The sequence below is a fragment of the Xenopus tropicalis genome, chromosome 5 (genome assembly GCF_000004195.4).
Source record: "Xenopus tropicalis strain Nigerian chromosome 5, UCB_Xtro_10.0, whole genome shotgun sequence".
NCBI classification, from domain to species: Eukaryota; Metazoa; Chordata; class Amphibia; order Anura; family Pipidae; genus Xenopus; species Xenopus tropicalis.
Genome location: NC_030681.2, coordinates 18,124,190 through 18,147,537, shown reverse-complemented (window position 1 = coordinate 18,147,537; position 23,348 = coordinate 18,124,190). Strand labels below are relative to the sequence as shown.

Here is a 23,348-nt window from a genome sequence, read left to right as displayed (position 1 = left end):
TAAGCCCCCCCCCGCAGGCGGAGCTAAATCACTGGGAGGTGCCAAATGTTAGGTTGTAACTTTCCTTCTCCATTAACCCCTTCTAGTTTGGCCCACTCGGAGGGAAACTTTGCAATCCTGGATACTTGTAGACGGGACAGAGGGGAAATGAAACATATTCTGGAAAGAATTTCATATGAGGAAATAACCAAGAAATATTCTTGGAGTAAGAAATAAAATGACTGAACGGAAAAAGGGCATTTTCATTTGGGGAATAATAATTAAATGTGACACCTTTTAGAGGCCGCTTACAATAGAAATTTCCACTCAAATTCCAAGAAAAGTGAGTAAGCTGCAGATGACTGAGGGAATAGAGAATGGCGCTACTCACTGCCAGCTGCAAAGCACACTTGGAAATATTAATCTTTGCCCTTCCTGCTACTTTGTACACTCTGAACCGTATTGCCCTTGTGCCCATTCAGCGCTGTGTTTTTGTTTTCATGCCGTGGCCATAAATGATTCAGCCATTTATTGTGCCCTACGTACCACATACTCATTGCCTACTATTACTGTAACACCTTCTTTATCAGCATAATGAGGTTATTGCTCAATACATTTACCATAGGGAGAGCCCAAACCATGACCAAAGTACTACTCTTCCACAACACCCTTTTATCAGCATAATGTCAGCATAATGTAACGCAGCACATTCCTTTCTCTATGTATATGAGAAACAGTACTTTTTAGTAACCTTTACATCTAAAGGAAAACTATATCCCAGAACAATGCAGGTCTCTCTAAAAAAAATATATATATATCTATATATATATATATATATATATATATACACAAAGGATGGCACACCGCTCTGTAACATACCTCGGGTGCACGGTAAAAAATTCAAATAATGTAAAGAAGACCAGCAACACCGGGATTTCTTGTGAAAAATAAAAAACATATATTTAAAGCAACATGAACAGCCGATGTAACGTTTCGGTCCCCTTCGGGACCTTGACCATGAGAAAGGTCCCGATGGGGACCGAAACATTACGTCGGCTGTTCATGTTGCTTTAAATATATGTTGTTTTTTTTTTCACAAGAAATCCCGGTGTTGCTGGTCTTCTTTACATTATATATATATATACATATATATATATATATATATATATATATATATATATATATAATCACCTATTTAAAACCCTGCTTCATCTAAATAAACCCTTTTCATAAAAATATACTTTTTTAGGAATATGTGCCATTGGGTAATCCTAAATAAATTAATTGCCATTTTAGGTACTAAGGGCCGCCCCCTGGGATCATATAATTCATGATTCTTTTGCTCCCATGTTGCTTCCTGTTACAGTCAGAGCTGCATTATTTCCTGTCAGCTGATCTCTGAGGGAGCACACAGCCCATCACTAAATGGCGGCTCAAGGCAAAAGGGCACTATTTCCAAGCCTGAGTGATGACAGACGTTTCTCTGCTGGCAGGGTAAACCCCTGTTGTGCTTAGAACTTTTCTACTGTTTAATATTTCCCTACAAAAAACTTGATGGATATGTGGCTGAGTTGCACAAGGGTCTTTAGAACGTGTGTATAGAAGTGACTGACCAGAGTGTGTGTAAATGTGGTAGGGACCTTAGATTGTAAGCTCCTCATTGAGAAGGGACTGATGTGAATGATGAATAATCAGAAAATGTGTCAGTGCTATATAAATAACAGGAAATAAATAAAACAAAACAGGTTATGTGGCGCCTCAAATTTAATACAAGTATGGGATCCTTTATCCAGAAACCCATTATCCAGAATGTTCCCGAGTTACGGGAAGACTATCTTCCATAGACTCCATTATAAGCAAATACTGTTCATTTTTAAAAATGATTCGCCTTTTTCTCTGTAATTTACCCCAACTAAAATATGATTAATCCTTATTGGAGGCAAAATAGTTTTTTTTGGGTATAATTAATATTTAAAGGAGAAGGAAAGTCATTTTGGCATTTTACTGCCAATAGATTTGCCACATTAGTGCAAGCTAGAATGCTTGTTTGGTCTCTGTAGCTTCCTGCTGCAGCTCTAGCTGCTGGTAGCTCAGATCACACATTCTGATGGGAGGGGGAGTGAATTCTTATTAATTCTTTTGGGAGGGGGGAGAAAGGAGAGAGCTGCACAGACTCTCGCCCCTGGGGAGAGAGATACCAAAGTACATGTATTCACAAAAGTAGACAAAAAATCCTGTGTTTCTTTTGATAGAGGACTCAGTGCAGTGTTTCTGTGTATTTACATAGACCTTTGTCATAAATCTTAATTAGTTTTTTCAATAGACTTAAGGTAGGAGATCCAAATTATGGAAAGATCCCTTTTCCAGAAAACCCAGGTCCCAAGCATTCTGGCTAAATGGTCCCATACCTGTACCTTTATAATTTACAATAGGGGGTATATTATTCCCAATATAATTATATATAATTCTTATTGAAGGAAGTTTGTATAATTCCCACTATCCATTTTCAATTGTATTATTACACAGGGAATATGCTAGAGATTGCTTTATGGTATCTTTTTTATGCACAAACTATTGGGGCCCAGGGTATTGTTGTGTTACTTATTTTGCCCACTTTTCTCCCAATAATACCAGGCCCGTTCCCTTTTGATCTGAAAGCCACACTGTTGGCTAAATGAGTTTAGTGCGCGGCAACCTTTTTATTAAGATAAATAAGTTGATTTTACATCCTTGTTTAAATGCCATGCCTTATAGGAGAGCCGTGTATTGGTGTTTGTTAGTGGTGGCATCATTTTGCGCAGCTTGCAGTTGCTTGGTGATGATTTTGATTAATTTGAAGGAGTTTTATGAATTAAAAAAAAAAAAAAGAATCTGATTTGTTGACTTTCAAATCCAGCGAGCCCTCGGGAGTATCCCAGCCCTTAGATAAAATGCCTGACTCTCTAATTGATGTTATTTCCCCCAGCTGGAACATCATAGTAACAGAATGAAATATTTGGCCAGAAGCGAACTCCCTCCACCAGGTACAAGATCATGATTTAGATTAAGTCCGGATCGAGCCTGTAACATTTGATAAAGTATTAGTGTCAAGTCGTTAAATGATTACTCAGAGAGAAACAATTAGGTCTGGTTATTTTTATCTTTATCTGTTTGAACTTTCGCCCTTGGAATAAAAATGTAGCTGTATCTTTGGAATCAGAGGCCGGACAATTCAATCAGTGGGGTCCAAATCAGGGGCAGTTCCCCACAGTATCATAGAGAAATGGTTGGAGGAATGGGGTATAGCAGAGCAAGATGGCTACTGTAGGGCCTTGGAGTTAGTACAGCAGCTACTGAAGGGCAAAGGGGATACACTTCCACTTCTGTAAATAGCAGAGACCCACAAAATCTCTCGTCCCTAAAGGGCTCCATACAGGGGCCGATTGTAGCTGCCGATATCGGTCCCTTATCGGCCCAACCGATATCTGGCCTGAAATTGCCCAGATATCGATCGGCCCAGATATCGATCGGTTAAAAGATTCAGTCGGATTGGGGACCACATCGGCTCATTGAGACGGTCCCCGAACCGACTGCCCCATTGCCGCCAATATAATTTGATTGTTTGGCCTCAGGGCCAAAATATCGAAATTTAGCCTACGCGTTCCCCAATATCGCCCACCCGTATGTGGGGATATCGAGTGAAGATCCGCTCACTTGGTGATCTCGCCAAGCGAGCGAATCTTAATGTGTATGGAGACCTTTAGGCTGACACCTCTATAGAAAGCCTGGCGTTGCATACCATCCTAATGGAATTATTTTTAGCAATTCAGTTGGCCTTCTAGAGTAGGGAAGCTTTGTTCAGCTTAAAACAAATAAACCCAGAAGCATATTTTTTCAGATATATTTAACCAGTAATTAGCGTGGCCTTACAATTGTTTCTGTGTTCTATGCACAGGGTCGGGAATGGGGAAGGCTCTAAATGTTTAATCGGAAATCTATCTTCAGACAGGCGTTCCCGGCCTTGCGATGATAGAACTTGCATAGGGCCGACCCTGCTTTTCAGTCTCATACAAGGCTGAGCACATTGAACACAATATGTAAAAGGCGCTTATCTGACAAATGAAATTCCTTTATGGTGCCAAAAACACTGTTTTCCAACAGCACATGAATCAGCTTGTGTAACATTTTGCCTGCTGTTTATTTAATCTCAGGGAGGAAAATCCCGGTGATTAATTGGGTGGAGAGATAATTGGAGAATCAATGTTTCATATTTATTCTTATTGATAAGTCGGGAACTGGCTTCCTTGGTTCCCAGCAGTTGTGGTTATTTGTATTATAGATATATGGATATGATATGTGCAGAGGGTTGAACAAACCCTTAGAAGAGGTAATATGAGCACAGTATACATTGATTTTATTGGTTTCCAGATGCGTTTTTGAAAATAAGTTTTCAGACTAGGCAGTTTGTTGTGTAGCCAACCGCAACCTATATATATATATATATATATATATATATTTTTTTTTTTTTTTAACCGATTCCAGTTTTTAACGCTAAAACCAATAAAATTATAGTTCAAAAACTCGAATGGATATTTATTAAGGTTAAAAATCTGCAAACTAATGTAAAACTTTGGCATCTAAAAGCTTGCGAGTTTATGTAAGTCAATGGGAGTGGTCCTAGGCAAAGTCCAGCCATATTTTCAATTCAAGATTTTAGAGTTTTTCGAGTTTTTTTTCTGTTTGTAAACTCTCAAATTCAAGATAGAGTTTTATATTCAAACAAGTTTTCCTTGTTAATAAATATATAAACGGGTTTTTGAAATGCTGGTTTATTCGAGTCAAATTCACAAACTTATTTGTTTAATAAAAAAGCCTATTAGTGAAAAATACTGCGGTTCCCTGTCAGGTCCGCCTAGCTACTTATTCTTTGGCACCTTACAGTAAGAGCAGAGAGATATCCTACAACTCAGTAGAACAGGAGCATGATATACATACAAAAATACAAATGATATAAATACTAGCGATGCACCAAACCCAGTGTTTTGGGTTTGGCCAAACCCCTATCCTAATTAGCATATGCTAATTAGCATCCTAATTAGAATATGCTAATAAGCACCCTAATTAGCATATGCTAATTAGGATCCGGAAGGAGTAAAAATTGGCACGTGGAGCGCACTGTGAATTTTTCCCCCTTAAGGCTGATGCCATGCGTTTTTACGCTGCGTATTTTCTAATTCTCTCAGCGGCTGAAAAACGCCCGATATCATCATCCATAGAAATAACTTGAAAAGACTCGAAGCAAACCACACAATGCGGAAATACGCTAGAAAACGCCTTAGCACGGATTTTTCAAGCGTTGGCTGAAATACGCCAGTATTTGCACAGCAAGCTATTCCTATGTATACACAAAGGCAGCTGCCAGACCTAGCGGAAATACGCAGCGTTTTTTACTATTTCGCACTATTAGCAACATGGAAACGGGATTTGCTACGTCACCAGTACTAGGCTGAAAAAAGCCATAGTCGGGCTGTGTGGCTTGTGCGCCGTTTTTAGGCTGAGAAAATACGCAGGGTAAAAACGCCACGTGTGGCATCAGCCTAACATGTAACCCTAATGCTAATTAGGATTCGGATTTGGTTTGGCCAGGACCGTGGATTCTGCCGTAAAAGGCCGAATACCGAACCGAATCCTGGATTCGGTGCATCCCTAATAAATACAGCTTACAGTGAAGAAAGAGTGGCTATAGAGCTGGGATGGTATTCTCCTCTAAATGTGTATTACACAATCCTTGGAAGGCTACAAAATGGGAGAAAAGGCTGCAATGGATAATGAAACCTACATGCTGCATGGCAGAATAATCAGTGTAGGTAAATGCTACAGAAGATAGTGGTACCTACAGCTGATTATATACTGGTTTCATACCATTGTTGGTATATGTATGGTGGCCTACCGATGTACTATGGATAGCGGACAGTTTAGGAATTGTAAAATTATTATTTTTCCATATTTTCCGGGGGATTGCCGCGTGAAGGAAGGCTGGGAACCCTCATAATCTGCAAATAGACAGGAGTGTTAACACAGGAAGAGTCTTTTATATGACAAATAAAATACAGGTCTTATTTGGCACATAAATGAGATATCCTAAGTTACCTGGCCTATTATTTTACATAACCCTGTTGTTGAAGGGCTTTGAGCAGGGGTGGGCAAAGTTTTTGGCTCGGGGGCCACATTGACTCACAGGCGGGCCAGGCCGGACCAACGTCCTCCCACCAGCTCCCTCCCCCCCCAGCATCCTCCATCTCCCCGACCTGCGGCTCCCTCCATCGTTCGGCTGCGTCTGTTTCCCGGCTCCCCGCTGCATCCTTTTTTATGGTTGCGCCCCCTGCGTATACAGCACGCACGAAGCGCAACCAATCAGGGCCCAGAAATTATTTAAAGGGACCCGGAGTCGGCGGGCCGGATTAAAAAGGCCAACGGGCCGGATGTGGCCCGCGGGCCGTAGTTTGCCCACCCCTGGCTTTGAGGCTGTGATGTTCCTTCTGGCCTTCTCTCCCACCTTCTCTCCTCACTAATACAAATGGGCTTCATTTTATACTATTTTAGCATAGATAATATTCCACTTAATTCTACTCATTTACCAGTAATAGGTATAATATTGTTAGGGATTGCCTACTATGGCTATTGCTGTGTATCAGCACAACCTTATATGTAGAAGGCGTTACTGCACCTTGTTGCTAGCAAAGTCTAACAATAACCTACAAAGGTGCTGATACTCTATTTCTGTTACAGTAGGCAAATTCCTATGACAGACAAATGTACTGAACTCAAAAGACCCAATCTTGTGTTTTATATAAAATGACAGAAACAAACTATATATACCATAGAATAATACAATTGAAACATAATACTAAACTAGACATACATGTAAATAGCCTTCCCCAAATGCCACCTGTCACTCCACACTCATTTAGTGTTAATTCAGACATTAACCCTAAGCTGTTAGTAGCTAGAGGTTATACTTGATTAATCATAGTTTTATTTTGTATAAAGTTAATAAGCACTGTATGAATTCTAACAGGAACAAAGTTTAATAATTAAATCTGCCAATGAAGCATGGGCCAGTACATGGTGCAGCAGTTGAAGGGGAAGAAGAAACGCAGTTCTCCTTCACTTACCATTTTTTCCGGTCGTATCCAATATTTCCACGAATGATCAGAACAATAGGAAGGCAGCCATATACTGTGGGTGGCCAATTGCACGCTTTCTGTCCATTTGGCCTGTGGGGGCATTTGTGCAGAGAGTGTACTAAGTGGGCTCATTCAGGGCCGGAAGTAGGCGTAGGCAGAAGGGGAACCTGCTTATGGTGCAACGGTGGGGGGGATGCCAGGCAGGTACCTCTTCTTTCACTTACCACTAGTTCTGAGCCCAAGCCCCCCCACCAGTGGCCCTGGCAACCCGGCATCTTGCGCTCACACGTGGGGGGCGGTTGTTGGGCATGGGGACGGGAGGCCGGGCCAAGCCGACCAGGTATCCTAGGGCGCCCGGTTGGCCTGGCCCTGGGCTCATTTATGTCCACCTTAAGAATAGACTTGATTTTCTTGCTTTGGTGTCCTGTCTGATGCATCCTTTTTATGTCATCTCTGTGCATTTTACTCTTTGAAAGACTATTAAACCTGAAATTATTAATTGATATTTAATTATTATCCTTTATTTAGCCCTAACATGTTTAGGCAATGCCTTACAGAGATTCATATCAGTACCTGCCCCATGAAAGATTACCTGTACAAACCCATGCAGACACATACGGAGAGCACAGAAACTCCTTATAGATAGCACCCGGGCTGGAATTGAACTCAGGCCCCCAGTGTGTACCATCTATACTTTATATTAACAGCAAAGTAGACAGACATATATATTGCTCTTACAACCACTTTCAGCCAGTGTTATAGAAAACAGAAAATAAAAAATCCTTTTCTTTAAATTGTGAGAATGAGTCTATTTATCTCTCGTGCCTCAGTGCATGCTATTACACGTTTCCCAAGGATTATCCAATATATCAGATTACTCTTGGTTCAAAACTCATTATATTAGAATTATGTTTTATTACGAAGGGGCCAGGAGTGTGAAAACATACCGTAGGCAGCTTGTTAATTTGTAACTCTCTAACGCTCTCTAAAACTTTGTTTATCGTTAGATTTTTTAAATCCTCTGATTTATTAATGTAATTTCAAGGGTCATTTGGGCAAAGTATTTTGGCTTTGGAACAAGTCATGCCTGGATTCCTGCCACTACAAATGCTTTAAGTCATGCTTATCACATACATATTTGTTTTTCATTATTAACACAATATTTAGAGAAGGCACAAAAGGGGGGAGAGTATGAACGTGCAGAACAATCAAGGTTCTCTTCTCTTGCCCTTTTGATGTAAAACCTGCAAGTTGATTAAATCTATAAAAAAAAGAAAAAATCTTATATTTATCATCAAAGGAAAATTTGAGCATTACAGGAGGTGCGCAGTAATGGAACGTCATCACGGTAGGCAAAACACCGGCCTCTGCGGGAGGGTGGCATGAAAGGAGCCATTAGTCAAGAAGAAACACATCTGGAGTTTGCCAGAAAGCAGTAGAGCAACCCAAATGCTGTACTGGGAACTTTTTTTGGGTCAGAAACCACCAAGCTTGATCACTTTGCCCAAAATTCAAAGCACATGGCATAAATCTCTCACTGCCTATACTAAAAAAACGCCATACGGTGGCGGTGGTAGCATCATTCTGCGGTATATCAGCAGGGCGTCTTGTTAAATGTGGCTTCCCAACCCCTAATATACCTATCAATTTAATCTGTTCCTTAGAAAGTAAATACCATTTTATATGCTGAAAACCAGCTTCAAAACTGTACTTCTCTTTCTGCATCATTTGAAATCCTGGCAGGGGAGGAGGGACTAAAACACTGATGTTACAAATTGTAAAAACTTCTCCACAGCTTACAGACAGCATGCAGGAACTACATAACCCACAATGCATTGCACTGTGATGTTCCTTTCCTTATTGACATCACGTGTGCAGGGGATTGGGAGGATGCAGGCTGAAGGCAGGCTGAGGGCAGGTGACTACTGTTACATTTTATTTGAGTCACAAAGTAGCCAGCCAGATCAGCAGGGGAACAGGGGGCGGGGCTTAGGGAACTGTTCCAAACCATATTATTACATTAAAAATCATGAAAAGGCTGCACATTTTTTAACTGATGCATATTGTAAAGTTGCTTGAAGTTATGTTTACTATTCAAAAAAGGTTTGGGTGGAGTTCCCCTTTGAGAAGAAAAATGGAAGGTACAAAATACAGGGAAATTTTGCAAAGGAACCTGTTTCATTCTGCTAAAGACCCCACGGCCACAGTAACATTAAAGTGACACAAGGACACAAATGTGAATGTCTCTGCAAATGCCCTTCCAAAGACCATCTTAGTCTGAGAATCTAATGAGGTACTTGAATGTCATCTAACTTACCTGAATGCCTGCAACAGATCTACCTGGGTCAGAATCATTCAGACTAAAAAAAAGGTGGTACTTACCTTCTGGTGGTTGGAGCCTTCCCCAAGACAGACATGTAGTTAAGGGATACGATGTGCAAGTGCCTCCGTGTATGCGGAGCTTAAGCACCAAGGGCACTAATCTTATGCAAAGGCTAATGGCACAAAGGGGGGCCATGATAGCAGGGCCGGAACTAGGGGTAGGCAGAAGAGGCAGTTGACTCGGGCGCAACGATTGAGGGGGCGCCAGGCAGGAGCCTCTCCTGCCTACCCCTAGTGCTACTTTGTCATTGCCTCCGCTGCTGGTCATTAGCGGCGGAGGCAATGACCAATGTAATTGCACCGCCCCCCCCTGCACCTCCTCCTGTACTTTGGCCCGCATGCGCCGTTCGGGGGGGGGGGCGGTGAGGTGGGCGGAGTTGGCCGACCGGGTTGCCTAGGGCGCCCGCCGGCTTGGCCCGTCCCTGCATGATAGCATAACCATCAGTGTAGCCTGGCTCAGTGGGTGCAGTTAACTTAGTATTAAAGACGCAGCATCATACGTCTGCTCCTTTTCACAACCAAAATAGTCTTGACTAGTATTCTATTTCAGAATTTATAAATGTGCAGCATAACTTCATGAACGTGGGTTATACTTTTCAGATAACTTTATTTGCAATTATTCAAATAGATGTTTTAACCCATATGGCCCATCCGCGTGATTGTGCTCCAACCACTCTTTTAAACACCCCCTTTCCATTTTTGTGGCCAGTGGCCCAAATGTGTGGCTCTCAATGGAAGCGAATTAGAGAGGTGATGTTTGTCACTGGCATCTCTGCCATTGTTGCTGTGACAGTGGCACATCAGTCTAGACAGACAGTTGTGGATCCCATTGGATTAGCCGCATGTCCAAAAATATTTGCAGAGGAACTCGTTGATGCGTAGCTAGGTTTACAGGCCAAGCTGCAAAGCCTGTGTATTTGCCTTCCTGCTCCATATATTCCTCCCCTTAGCTACTTAGACTTTCATACAGAAACCACACAAATATTCTTGCATAAAAACAATACACTATCTATCTAAGGACCGGGCACACCCATCTACCTAAATATTGTGCTGCGTAGCTTATCAGATTGTCCTGTCAGAAAACAAATACACATGGACACAAATTCTGTGCACCTTTGCAGTACAGGTATGGGATCTGTTATCCGGAAACCCGTTATCCAGAAAGTTCCGAATTATGGAAAGGCCATCTCCCATAGACTCCATTATAAGCAAATAATTCACATTTTTAAAAATGATTTCCCTTTTCTCTGTAATAATAAAACAGTACCTGTACTTGATCCCAACTAAGATATAATTACCCCTTATTGGGGGCAGAACAGTCCTATTGGGTTTATTTAATGGTTAAATGATTCCCTTTTCTCTGTAATAATAAAACAGTACCTGTACTTGATCCCAACTAAGATATAATTACCCCTTATTGGGGGCAGAACAGCCCTATTGGGTTTATTTAATGGTTAAATGATTCCCTTTTCTCTGTAATAATAAAACAGTACCTGTACTTGATCCCAACTAAGATATAATTACCCCTTATTGGGGGCAGAACAGTGGGAGATGGCCTTCCAGTAATTTGGAGCTTTCTGCATAATGGGTTTCCGCATAATGGCTATAAATGTTTAGCTGAGGATGATGGGAATTCCGCTGCCCCTGCATTACAGCTGGGCTGAGGGCAGTAGATTTCTGTATTACCTGCCTGCGGAATGTTTGACTCACAGCTAAAGGTCCATTAGCGCCTGTTCACCTGACAGAACATGCATCCGTCAGTTCTGGGACATTTCATAAATATTTGTATTTCTTCCTGTTGTGTTTGATTAAGTAAGACTGATGGTGGGGGTGGGGGGGCTAATAAAAATAAAGCTGCTGACAACCTTCAGCTGATACCTCCATGCAGCTGGAGTCTGTATTAACATCAGCCTGCCCGGCCCTGGGCCGCCCTGTCACTCTGGAGTGATGGAGACAGGAAAGCAGCCCGAGGAACAAAGCAGGGTGCTGTATTCAGACGTTTATTTTTATTTTGTTTTTTTTCCCCATTAGGAACTGCCACTAGTCTGGCCAGTATTAAGCAACCAGTAGGTTTTTCCTTCCTAGAGAGTCCATTGGCAGCCAATGCTTCAGTTTCAGGTCTCCTACTGAGGCACCATCCCTGTTAGTGACCCAGCAGAATGCTTTGCATTGGGGCAACCAGCAACGTCATTTGTACCTGAAACCACCCTGCTCCATTGAAATGCATAAAATCATCATCCAATGTCCTTATCAAGCAGTGGGGCACGATGTGGGCCCTGTGGCATGAACGAGTGAATCTGAAAGGCAGTAAAGAGGTAGCTGTGGGCCATGTTATATTTGGATTTATGAGTGTTACCTTTCTAATGTTTTGTTCGTTGGCATTTTAAATGAGTGAACCAGCAGAAAGTGAAGAGGTTCCTGGTTCCTGTTCTTTTCCTCATCTGTCACTGGCCAACATGGTGCAACCTGACCAATTGGTGAACCATTTACCAGCATCATCAGGCCCTGTTCCAAAAAAGAAAATTGTACAATGTTAATACATATGGACAGCCATCTGTCCCACCATACTGGAACCTCAGGGAAAATTTCCACAGCACCTCTACTCAACTTTCCATTGGGAATGTCCTTTTAGAAGTTCAGCTTTGGATGCAGCTGCAGTGTATGGAAACGCTTCGGAGTACAGTTATAGGACCTGGTTATAGGACCTGTTATCCAGAATGCTCGGGACCAAGGGTATACCGGATAAAGGGGTCTTTCCGTAATTTAGATCTCCATACCTTAAGTCTTCTAAAAAATCAATAAAACATTAATTAAATCCAATAGGATTGGTATGCATCCAATAAGGATTAATTATATCTTAGTTGGGATCAAGTACAGGTACTGTTTTATTATTACAGAGAAAAGGGAATCATTTAACCATGAAATAAACCCAATAGGGCTGTTCTGCCCCCAATAAGGGGTAATTATATCTTAGTTGGGATCAAGTACAGGTACTGTTTTATTATTACAGAGAAAAGGGAATCATTTAACCATTAAATAAACCCAATAGGGCTGTTCTGCCCCCAATAAGGGGTAATTATATCTTAGTTGGGATCAAGTACAGGTACTGTTTTATTATTACAGAGAAAAGGGAATCATTTAACCACTAAATAAACCCAATAGGGCTGTTCTGCCCCCAATAAGGGGTAATTATATCTTAGTTGGGATCAAGTACAGGTACTGTTTTATTATTACAGAGAAAAGGGAATCATTTAACCATTAAATAAACCCAATAGGGCTGTTCTGCCCCCAATAAGGGGTAATTATATCTTAGTTGGGATCAAGTACAGGTACTGTTTTATTATTACAGAGAAAAGGGAATCATTTAACCATTAAATAAACCCAATAGGGCTGTTCTGCCCCCAATAAGGGGTAATTATATCTTAGTTGGGATCAAGTACAGGTACTGTTTTATTATTACAGAGAAAAGGGAATCATTTAACCATTAAATAAACCCAAAAGGGCTGTTCTGCCCCCAATAAGGGGTCATTATATCTTAGTTGGGATCAAGTACAGGTACTGTTTTATTATTACAGAGAAAAGGGAAATCAGTTTCAAAATTGTGAATTATTTGATTAAAATTAAGTCTCTGGGAGACGGGATTTCCGTAATTCGGAGCTTTCTGGATAAGGGATCCCATACCTCTATATTAATGTCACTGTCATACACTGTAGGCTTCACATTAGTAAAAGGCTTAAGAAAATTGGCACTGGTTACTCTACATTGGAGAATTTATTCATTTTTTTATATATAATTGTTTGTGGATCTTTAATTTACTTTAATGAAGCAGAAACTCTATTATCTAGATTTTCTCAAAAATGTCTGACTGAACACCTTCCTCACCTTTCCCAAAGGGCTCCTGTTGTGTTTGTGCTTTCTTGTAGCCTCTATGGGGAGATGCCATAAGTTCATGCTTGGTTAAGTATTTCCCATTCTGTTGGAAAGTTTGAAGGCCTGAACAGAAACAGAAGGGAAAAATTGATAAAAGAAACAATAAAAATCCGAAACTTGGACTTAATCTAATTTTTTGACCAGTGCCATTGGCCAAAAACCACCTGGATCCAGTTCCCAGAGGTTGATGTTCTCCCAAAATTCTTACATTTCAAAAACACCAAAAGAAAAAAATTCAACTGACTCCTGAGACAGAGTGCAGTTGATATTTTTCATATATTGTATTGTGCCGAAATTTCTGTTATTCCAACGATCCTGAATTCTATAAATTGTAAATATTTATGTTAAAAGAACCCAATATGTTCCCTTTTCTTTGCTTTCCCATTAAAACTTTCTCACAAAAAGGGGCTTATTTGGAAGCCAAAGTTTAGACTTACCCTCAGTGCCATCCATAATATTTTGTTAGCATCGTCTTTCTTAAAATAGTAATTAAAGAATTACACAAATACCGTTGTCCTTGTCCTCTAAACTCCGGGATGGAGATGTCCTAGAAAACAGAAAAACAAAATCCATGTAATAATGTGAAGGGAATCATTTCTTGCAGCTCTATTAGTGCTATTTATCTTTTTTCCACTACAGATGTCCTTGGTTAGTCATTGTCAAACACTATTTTGTAATGTCTACATGTGCCAATATTTTCTGTATCAACAAGAAAAGGCTCAGAATAGAACAGAAATGCCGGTTATGCGGCTGCGTCGACTGATTATTATTTGCATTGTAAATGATTGTGTAGCGCAAGAAAGAACAATACACAAATTAAGGTCATTTTGATCTGTTTTATTTTTTTTTTCCCAGCAAAATAATCCATTTTTTTGACATGTTTTATAACACTACATGGCTTGGTTCCTCCAGTGCGTTTTTACTGACCAGTTATGGATCTGCTGTGTGTATGTGGCTTTTGCTTTGAGTAAAATAAAACCCTTAAAATCAATTAAAAACATACCCCTTTCACTGTATATAACGGCCCAAACTGTACCCCCTATAAACCCGCCCAAACTGCACCCCCTATAAACCCGCCCAAACCCCACCCTGTATATAACCGCCCAAACCCCACCCTGTATATAACCGCCCAAACCCCACCCTGTATATAACCGCCCAAACCCCACCCTGTATATAACCGCCCAGACCCCACCCCGTATATACCCTCCCAGACCCCACTCCTATATATATATATTCTCCCAGACCCCACTTCTATATATATATACCCAACCAAACCCCACCCCTTATATACCCTCCCAAACCCCACCCCGAATATACCCTCCCAAACCCCACCCCGAATATACCCTCCCAAACCCCACCCCGAATATACCCTCCCAGACCAACACCCTGAATATACCCTCCCAAACCCCACCCCGAATATTCCCTCCCAAACCAACGCCCAAAATATACCCTCCCAAACCAACGCCCCGAATATACCCTCCCAAACCAACGCCCCAAATATACCCTCCCAAACCAACCCCCCGAATATACCCTCCCAAACCAACGCCCCGAATATACCCTCCCAAACCAACGCCCCGAATATACCCTCCCAAACCAACGCCCCGAATATATCCATCCAAATTGTTCATGATGCCCTTCCAGATTCTCACAATTATTTTCTAAATGTGATATGAGCACTAGAAGTGAGCAGTGAAGCATCTGGAGATGCTTCCTGCATCAATAAGTTAAGCTTCTAGTCAGATATTTGTAGGGCTTCTGTTACAGCTTACATAGTAGCGGTCTAAAACTGCTGATACTATAAAACAGAAAAAAAACAATTATTGTAAATTGCAAACGTGTTCGAAAGAGTTCTCTGAGCAATTTCACTTGGATTCATTAGGTTTTTGTGTCTTTTCTGCTAAATGTAGCTTTTGAATTGATACAAAAAAGATCTCTTTCCTTTTAGCAACTAAAACCACTACTAAAATTGCTAGAACTAAGGCCTTTGGGAGAACCATCAGCATCCCACGCAGGTTATTCTTTTTGCACACAAACAGGCCCAGGTTACGGGGAACTTCCATCAAGTCACCCACTGACAGGAGCCTAGTGATAAATGCCTTTCCTACGTGCAGTCTAAGTCCTCCTGCAACCTTGCCTTCTGCATCTTTCAGCACCATACATCAATGACATTGGTGCGACCCATAGGATCAGCTTCAGAGAATGGGCACTTGTTTTCCATATCCCACCACCAGGGCTGGACTTTGGGTAAGGTAGATAGTTTGTTTGTTTTAGGCCTCCAGCATTACATGCAATGGAAAAATGTAGATTTAAGCACAAGGCATGTGTTTCATTGTGTATCAGGTTTTCAGTGCGTAACTGAGGGATGTCCAACCAGAAGCAATTTAGCTGTTACCGAATGGCTAATCCCAGGCTTTCTAGGGATACTGCAAGTCATATAACAACTTCTATGGAGCTGAAGGTTGGACATGTGTAATATTCCTGCCCCCTTATCTTTAACTCTTTGAGAAGGTTCTACTAAAATTAAGGAACATTGGATTGGACCATATTTGTACTTGGATAGAGAACTGGATGAAGGATATATTGATAGTAAATGGAACATTTTCTAAGTGGACCAGTGTTGTTAGTGGAGGGAGCAGTCCTTGGTCCTTTGCTTTTTAACTTGTTTATTAATGACATGAAGGTGGTCATTGGGGGTATGGCTACTGTAGCTCTTATTGTGCCTGTCTTTGATCAGGTCAAGATGGCCACTGCTTCATTTCATGGTTACGTTGGATTATGGACTTCATATGCAAGACATTGTATACTTGCCAGGAGTACACAATACCAAAATAAGATAACTATACAGGCATAGATTTATGGGTGGACTTAGCCTGTATAGGCTGTGGACAACCTTAGGGGGCTGTTCATGCAGGAATATCTCTACTGGCAGGTAGATACTGTAAATAGTTATGCATTTACTTGTTTGGGATGCCACCTTGTATCGCCAGATGCACGCAATTTCAATACAAATCTGCCACCCCTAAGCTTTGAGGAGGTCCTGTATGTTCAAAGCCTGGCACAAGGTCCTGTTGGTCCTGTGCCCGTTTTCCGTACTTCCCCCTGAATTGATTCCAGATTCCTTTGGGAAATATTCCTTTTCCGAAGGTCACAACAGAAAGGAGGACATTCTTTCGCATACAGTTGCTGTTAATATAGGAACATAAACAACACATATTGTTGCAGATGTTTATGTTTTGCCAGAAGAGGAATGGTATATACAGGTCATTGGAGTTGCTATGTTAGAGAGCCGCGGCAATCAAGGCCCATGGAAAGAATCTCGATTAAACCCTGCTGGGTCATCTTAAAGCAATTAAGAACAAGAGGGTCACTGTCTCTAAATTATTTACAGCCAAACATTTCAGCAGAGCTGCTTGTGAGGAACCCAATAGTTTAAACATTTCTTACCAAAATAGGACTTTCCCAGAAGTTTTGTTTGCCTTTGGAGCGGCACTGTACTTATGGAATTTAGTAGGGCTTTACTTACTTAGAGCCTGAAGAAGGCAAAGTAATTGGGGACACGTGTATTGACAATATTTTGGCAAGTTGCACTTTAAGAATCTGCCGTAGTATTTCATTAGTTAGTTATAAAGTATAAGTAGGTTTTCACATGCATGCTTTATTCAGTTGAACTCTTGCGTAGTAGGATTTGGTTTTTCCACCAGATGTGGTGCCTGTCCCTTGGTACCTCTTGCAGTCCAAAAACACACACTGTTAGTGGTTCTGATGCAATGGACCCTACTGTGTGTGCCTGGTAGGGAACTTAAACTGTGCATACATGGAAAGATCTCATTTGGCCACCCACACTCTGGGTCAAATTTTGTTAAACAATTATTTGGAACCTGGGGCCAATTATTGGATCATACTGCAGGCCTATAGAGACACTTTAGGAGAGGGCAGTTTTTTGGGTGGGCAGGATAATATTAGGGCCCCATACATGAGCCGATAAGCTGCCAGCTCAGTCCAGAAGGGCCAAGGAGGCAGCTTTTATCACCTATAAAGGACAAGCAAAGTTATAATCACTGCAGGGTGCCCCGGGTACATCTGTAGGAGCTCCCCGGAACACCCAGTTGCGCACACACAGCATAGTGAAAAGCTGAACTTAAGGCCAAAAGCTGCCTTTTTAAACAAATAGTATGGCATAAATTAAAAACATTTAATCAATAACCATATTGAAATACCCATATATTTCTGGTCTTTGGGGTCCCCTTTCTAGGGGCCTTATTGAGCATTTCACTTGCACAAAACTGAGTGCAGTTGGGCAACTGCTCACATGGAAAATGTTGATGGCGGCAACAATTTAGGAGTGTGAAATATAGCAGTAGCATAATATTTCCCGGTTATATCTGATTTACCAGTTGAGTAGTCCGTCAAATTGCAGTTGCATGGCCAAAGCAGATTTGTAGGAAGCTTAAGGTGAAGGAGCAGTTTTAATTGAAGGCAAATTCAAGGGGTATTTCAAATATCTGAACCATTAGCGTTGCACCCACTCATATGGATAAATATGAAGGTGAAGGCTTCCTGTGTAGGATAAGCTGAGCCAGTATGCTTTTTTTAGAACAATTACAGGCATATTTGATGTGAAGATATTATTGTAAAATATAATTTTTTTTAATTTTTTTTTTTAGATGCGGGCACTCACCAGTTTACCGTTCACGAGAAATGGCTGCTCACGCTCTTGTGCCCTTTGTTATGACTAATGAAGTACCTCAGACTGCACTGAACTTGCTAAACAGCCTACCCCATTCCGCTGACCCTCGCATAAGGCAAAACCGTGTCCATGGAACCCTCTTACAGGTAATTTCTCAACATCTTTCTTTAAAAGATATGTCATGTGGCTTTTTAACCACAAGGAACACCATGTTTTGAATTATATGATCCCAAAACAGTTCAGTTGACAATCCATAACTTATAGGGGATCATTCTGATAGAGATCAGGTAGGATGTGGTCCAAGGGTGCATGTGTCTGCTGTGCTTTCCACTGATTGGGTCAAGCACTTATATTGTAATGTCACCCACTGTGACTTACAGCACTTATATTTGCCTATTTGTGTCTGTAAGTTACCCTCCCATCTAGATTGTAAGCTCTACGGGGCAGGGACCTCCATCCTCTTGGGTCTTTGACTCAACTTATTGCAACTGTATCTTGTATTTATTTGTATTTACTGTTATACTTTGTATTTATCTATTATTATCTTAATAACCCCCTGTTTGTAATAATGTATTCTACTGTACAGTGCTGTGTACATAAGTAGCGCTTTATAAATAAAGATATACATACATACATACATACATACATACATACAAGGGCTGAAAGATCAAATCAACCAGATGTGGATGCCTAACATAATATTCAAAATACTACTTTTTTTCTTTCAGCTCTCTAACCTCTTTTAGTCATAAACTTGAGCTTCATAGATTACATTCACTAGCTTGGGATGTTATGTCCCAAAATCCCACCAGTGTGTATTTTAAAGAATGATATTAGTATAGTATTGCTCACATACTATAGTAAGGTGACCATGACAGTCATATTTTGGACACCCATGTGATCTTCCAGGAATAATCAATGTCAGCATAGTGACATAATTTTGAAAATGCCTGGCCTTGGAGGCATGCATGGAGCTTTCTATGTTAATTACTGACTCCCCTACAGGTAATACTCAAGTATCTACTTAGGTAATAGCCTCTGGCCTACTGATCATGTTTATACTCTTCACTGGGGCATTGGGTCGCCAGCTTTCATCTTGTGTTGCTAAAGCAGCTGCTGTAGAAATTATAGTCTTCTCAATGGCTGGTACAGGTATGGGATCCCTTATTTGGAAACCTGTTATCCAGAAAGTTCCGAATTACGGAATGGCCCTCTCCCATAGACTCCATTATAAGCAAATAATTCTAATTTTTAAAAATGATTCCCTTTTCTCTGTTATAATAAAACAGTACCTTGTACTTAATCCCAACTAAGAGATAATTAATCCTTATTGGGGGCAAAACCATCCCATTGGGGTTATTTAATGTTTAAATGATTTTTAGCAGACAAGTTATGGAGATCCAAACTACGGAAAGATCCCTTATCCAGAAAACCCCAGGTCCCGAGCATTCTGGATAATAGGTCCCATACCTGTACCTGTACTTCTTCCCTCTAATGTGGGTACCCCCACAAGAGACTGATACTGACCACCCCATTCTATTATAGCACTGGGGGAATCACCTGAAGCAGTGCCTAACACACCTGATGGATGGGTTCCTAGCCCTCTAATCACTACGGTTACTGCGGACACTTTAATGATGTCTGTTTTTACACATCCGTACAAAAGCTCTGGTGTTCCCCCAAAACATTCATTATGTTAGATGTGTGTGTTCTTCTTCCTTCTAGATGCTTGCCCAGTAAACTCAGCAGAGAAAAATGTTAGTGATGTTAATTTACTGCAAACTCTACATACCACAGTAAGTGGGACCTGACTCTTAATTCAAGAAAAGAACTCTTTATGGCTATGTTTTACTACTCCTGAAATCATTATTCCATCTAAACAGTCTACGTTTGCAAATAACTTTCCCTTTTGATCAAGTGGTGCAGCTTTTTTTTAACCTGCAGTTTATTAGGACTCTTAGTACCCACCATGCACCAGAGTGAATACATCTGCAGTCCATCTGCGATCCATCTCAAGTGTGTGAATTCCAGCCAGCACATCAACCAGGGCGTTTCCTGAGCCTCCTTCCTCTTGCTGCGTTAGAGTCCTGTTAGTTTTCTTAGCTAACCAGCCTATTGCAGATGTCGGAGAGAGTGCGGTAGAGTCTTGGGGAATATCGTGAAGGCTGCAAGTCATTGAGGCCTCTTATTTCATAATAACATGTCTGCAATAAGCATTCCTGAAAGCTTGCTTTATAACCCTATTTAGTAGTCCAATAAACATCATTTTACTGTTTTGCCTTTTAGGACACAGCACAAAACCAGCCTCTTTCTCTGAGCAGATGTTAAGAAAATGTTAACGCATTCTGGCATTTGCTATATGTTTGCATTATTACTGGACATCTGTACCAGTGCTGAAGAGCATGCAAAGATGTGCTGCTCTTGGCGTATTTGAATGTGTGTTAGTTCCATAGATGCAGAGCCTATTTTCTTAACAAGTGGCTGCCAAATTGTGATTTAGCCATCCCTGGGGGGTGACGAACCTTAAGCAGTGGCAGGGAGGTTCAGTCTGAACGCCATTCTGGGTTATAATCGGGAAGAATGTCTATTAGCTCTCGCAGATACCCTGAAATGCCCAGGTCAGTTCCTGAAAGTCATAAAAAACAACAAATTGGAAGATGTTTCGAACATAAAATAATTGGCAGACACCAATTGTGGGAAAGTGACTTCCTGGAAATACATTGTAGGTCCCCCAAGGATATCATCAGATACACAATACATGCGCAGATTTTATTGTTATCAGACCAAAATTCTCTAACCCAGTGATCCCCAACCAGTGGCTCGGGGGCAACATGTTGCTCCCCAACCCCTTGGATGTTTTTTTTTTGGATTCCTGACTTGGGGGCAAGTTTTGGTTGCAAAAAAACAAATGTACTGCCAAAGAGAGGCTCCTGTAGGCTGCCAGTCCACATAGGGGCTACCAAATATCCAATAATAGACCTTATTTGGCACCTTAGGAACTTTCTTATACTTGTGTTGCTCCCCAACTTTTTTTTTCATTTGAATGTGGCTCACAGGTAAAAAAGGTTGGGGATCCCTGCTCTAACCTGTCTGATCACCATGGTACGAATATTATCCAGGAGATAATTTGGAGCCCACTCTCCGTCCGAAAATTGTACAAAAGTACATTTCGTATGATTATATTTAGGGATTTAGAATGGTGAAACGTTTTCAAGAAAAACTCAGAAAAGTCCAGTTGTCCAGATACTGTATATCATGACCTGAATGAGAATCTTCATAGACATATTTAGGGATGCACCGAACCCAGTTTTTTGGGTTCAGCCGAACCCCCGAATCCATCCCAAAGGATTTGGCCAAATACTGAACCGAATCAGATTCAGCCAGGACCATGGATTCATCCAAATCCGAACCCTGCCAAATCCTGTCTAAATACCGAATCCTGGATTCAGTGCATCCCTAATTATATTGGTGCCTGTATGGCCAGCTTAAGTCAAGGTTACATTTAGGGTCAAAACTTAATTGCTGCCCTAGATATTCTTGGAACAGTGGCTAAAAGACTGAAACACTAGTACTTTCCCTATATCTGTTACCTTAAGGTAAATTAAGGTAAGCCTCCAAAAAAAAAAAGTCAGACAGCTAGTACCCTGCACCTATCTGTATACAGCTGTAACCAACTGGAAAGCCACACTGATGTCTGTAGAAGCTATTGGGCCCCCGCTCCAATTTCTTTTAAGGGCCCCAAATTGTGTTATCTACAGGTGGACATGGGGTGCAGTTATTATAGTATTATAGTCATTTTTGGCAATATTAGACAAAGGTAGCGGCCACGGCACAAGTTTTGCCTATATTCAGGAGCACATATTGTGATATTTACTCAAGACAATGCTGGGAAATTATCATAAAATGCATTTAAGTAGCTGGGGATATACTTCTAATAATAGTGACTGGACATTTGGCATAGTTAGTTCTTAATCGGATGGACAAAATCAGACCAGGGTGCATATGTCTGTGTCTAACAAAGCTAACCGTGGCTTATTTTGGCAGCATTTTGGTCAAAGTATTTCCCCTTCATGCAGTGTCAAACACAGGGACAAATGCCTCTGTGTATATGGCCTTAAGAGATGTATTGTTGTTTAGGCTAGATTGGTTATCCCGAGTATTATCTTACAAGAGGATAATTGGGGTTCTGTTCATTTTTCTGGTGAAACAATGGCAGATATTTCCCCACATACCTAGTGGTTGTTCTGGCATGCAAAGGAGTTCATGCCCCCTGCTTGAATTGACAAGTTTTTTTGTTTGTGTACGAGGGCATGTTCTGTGCCAGGGGAGTGGCAGTAAAGTTCCATGCAACGTATGCCAGCCTCTGTTTGGCATGACTGTCAAAGCTCACAGAAAAGTTTTATTAGTGGAAGTCCCAACCCCCTGAATTGTCAGTATTGTTTAAGCGCACGTACTGTATATACTTACTTCCAAAACTTCCAGCCTGAATGCTTTCCAAGGTGAAATTTGGGCAACTGGAGAGTAGTCTAGAAACCTACAGCGTTCAATCAGTTTGTAGCATTTACTGATCACCTGTTTGAAAGCAAACCTTTGATTGGTTGCTATGTGTCATGATTTACTTCAGTTCTACTTCATGTTCTTCTTCCTCCTCTTGGCTACATCCAGAACAGTGATCAAGAATGAGCATGCTCTGCTGATGTTTTTGTTGGGCATTTTGACTGAACTCAACAGACCACAAGTTGCTTGGTTTAGGCAACAAATACAAGATGGCTGATCTGGTAACACCAGCGTATTCGTGCTGGTTATGTCAATACATAGGAATTATATTCATTATTGGTCTAAAACCTGCATTTTCAGAGGGGCCTTTGACTACAGAACAGATGCTTGATGGTTTTTTAAGGAGAAACTAGCACTGGTTACCACGATAGGCAGGTTTGATGATGAAAGAGGGCCTCTGTAACTGTTATAGGCCATTAGCATTAGCATTCTGTCTGGAAATCCTACATGAAGTTGAAGCAAAAGCATCAGATTTCCAAACTAGGAGGTCATGAGTTCTAGACAAATGCCACCACGAAAATGAGATCTTTCGTTTCCCTTAAAACAAACACTCCGCCCCCAGAAATACTCAAATCATTAAATAACCCATTGGTATTTCTTCATTTTGGTACATTAAAGGGCCCAAGCGTGTAGCGTTACAGATGCTG

General features: G+C 41.0%; 1 protein-coding gene across 2 annotated transcripts in view; it reads left to right on the top strand.

The window, feature by feature from the left end:
* The window catches only part of thada (THADA, armadillo repeat containing), a 283,459-nt gene that overhangs the window by 161,952 nt on the left and 98,159 nt on the right, over nucleotides 1–23,348 (top strand). For both annotated transcript variants that reach the window (XM_002932394.5, XM_012963890.3), the window contains exon 29: nucleotides 18,122–18,290. In XM_002932394.5, coding sequence (XP_002932440.2) covers nucleotides 18,122–18,290 — 169 coding nt within the window. The remainder of the gene's footprint in view (nucleotides 1–18,121; nucleotides 18,291–23,348) is intronic.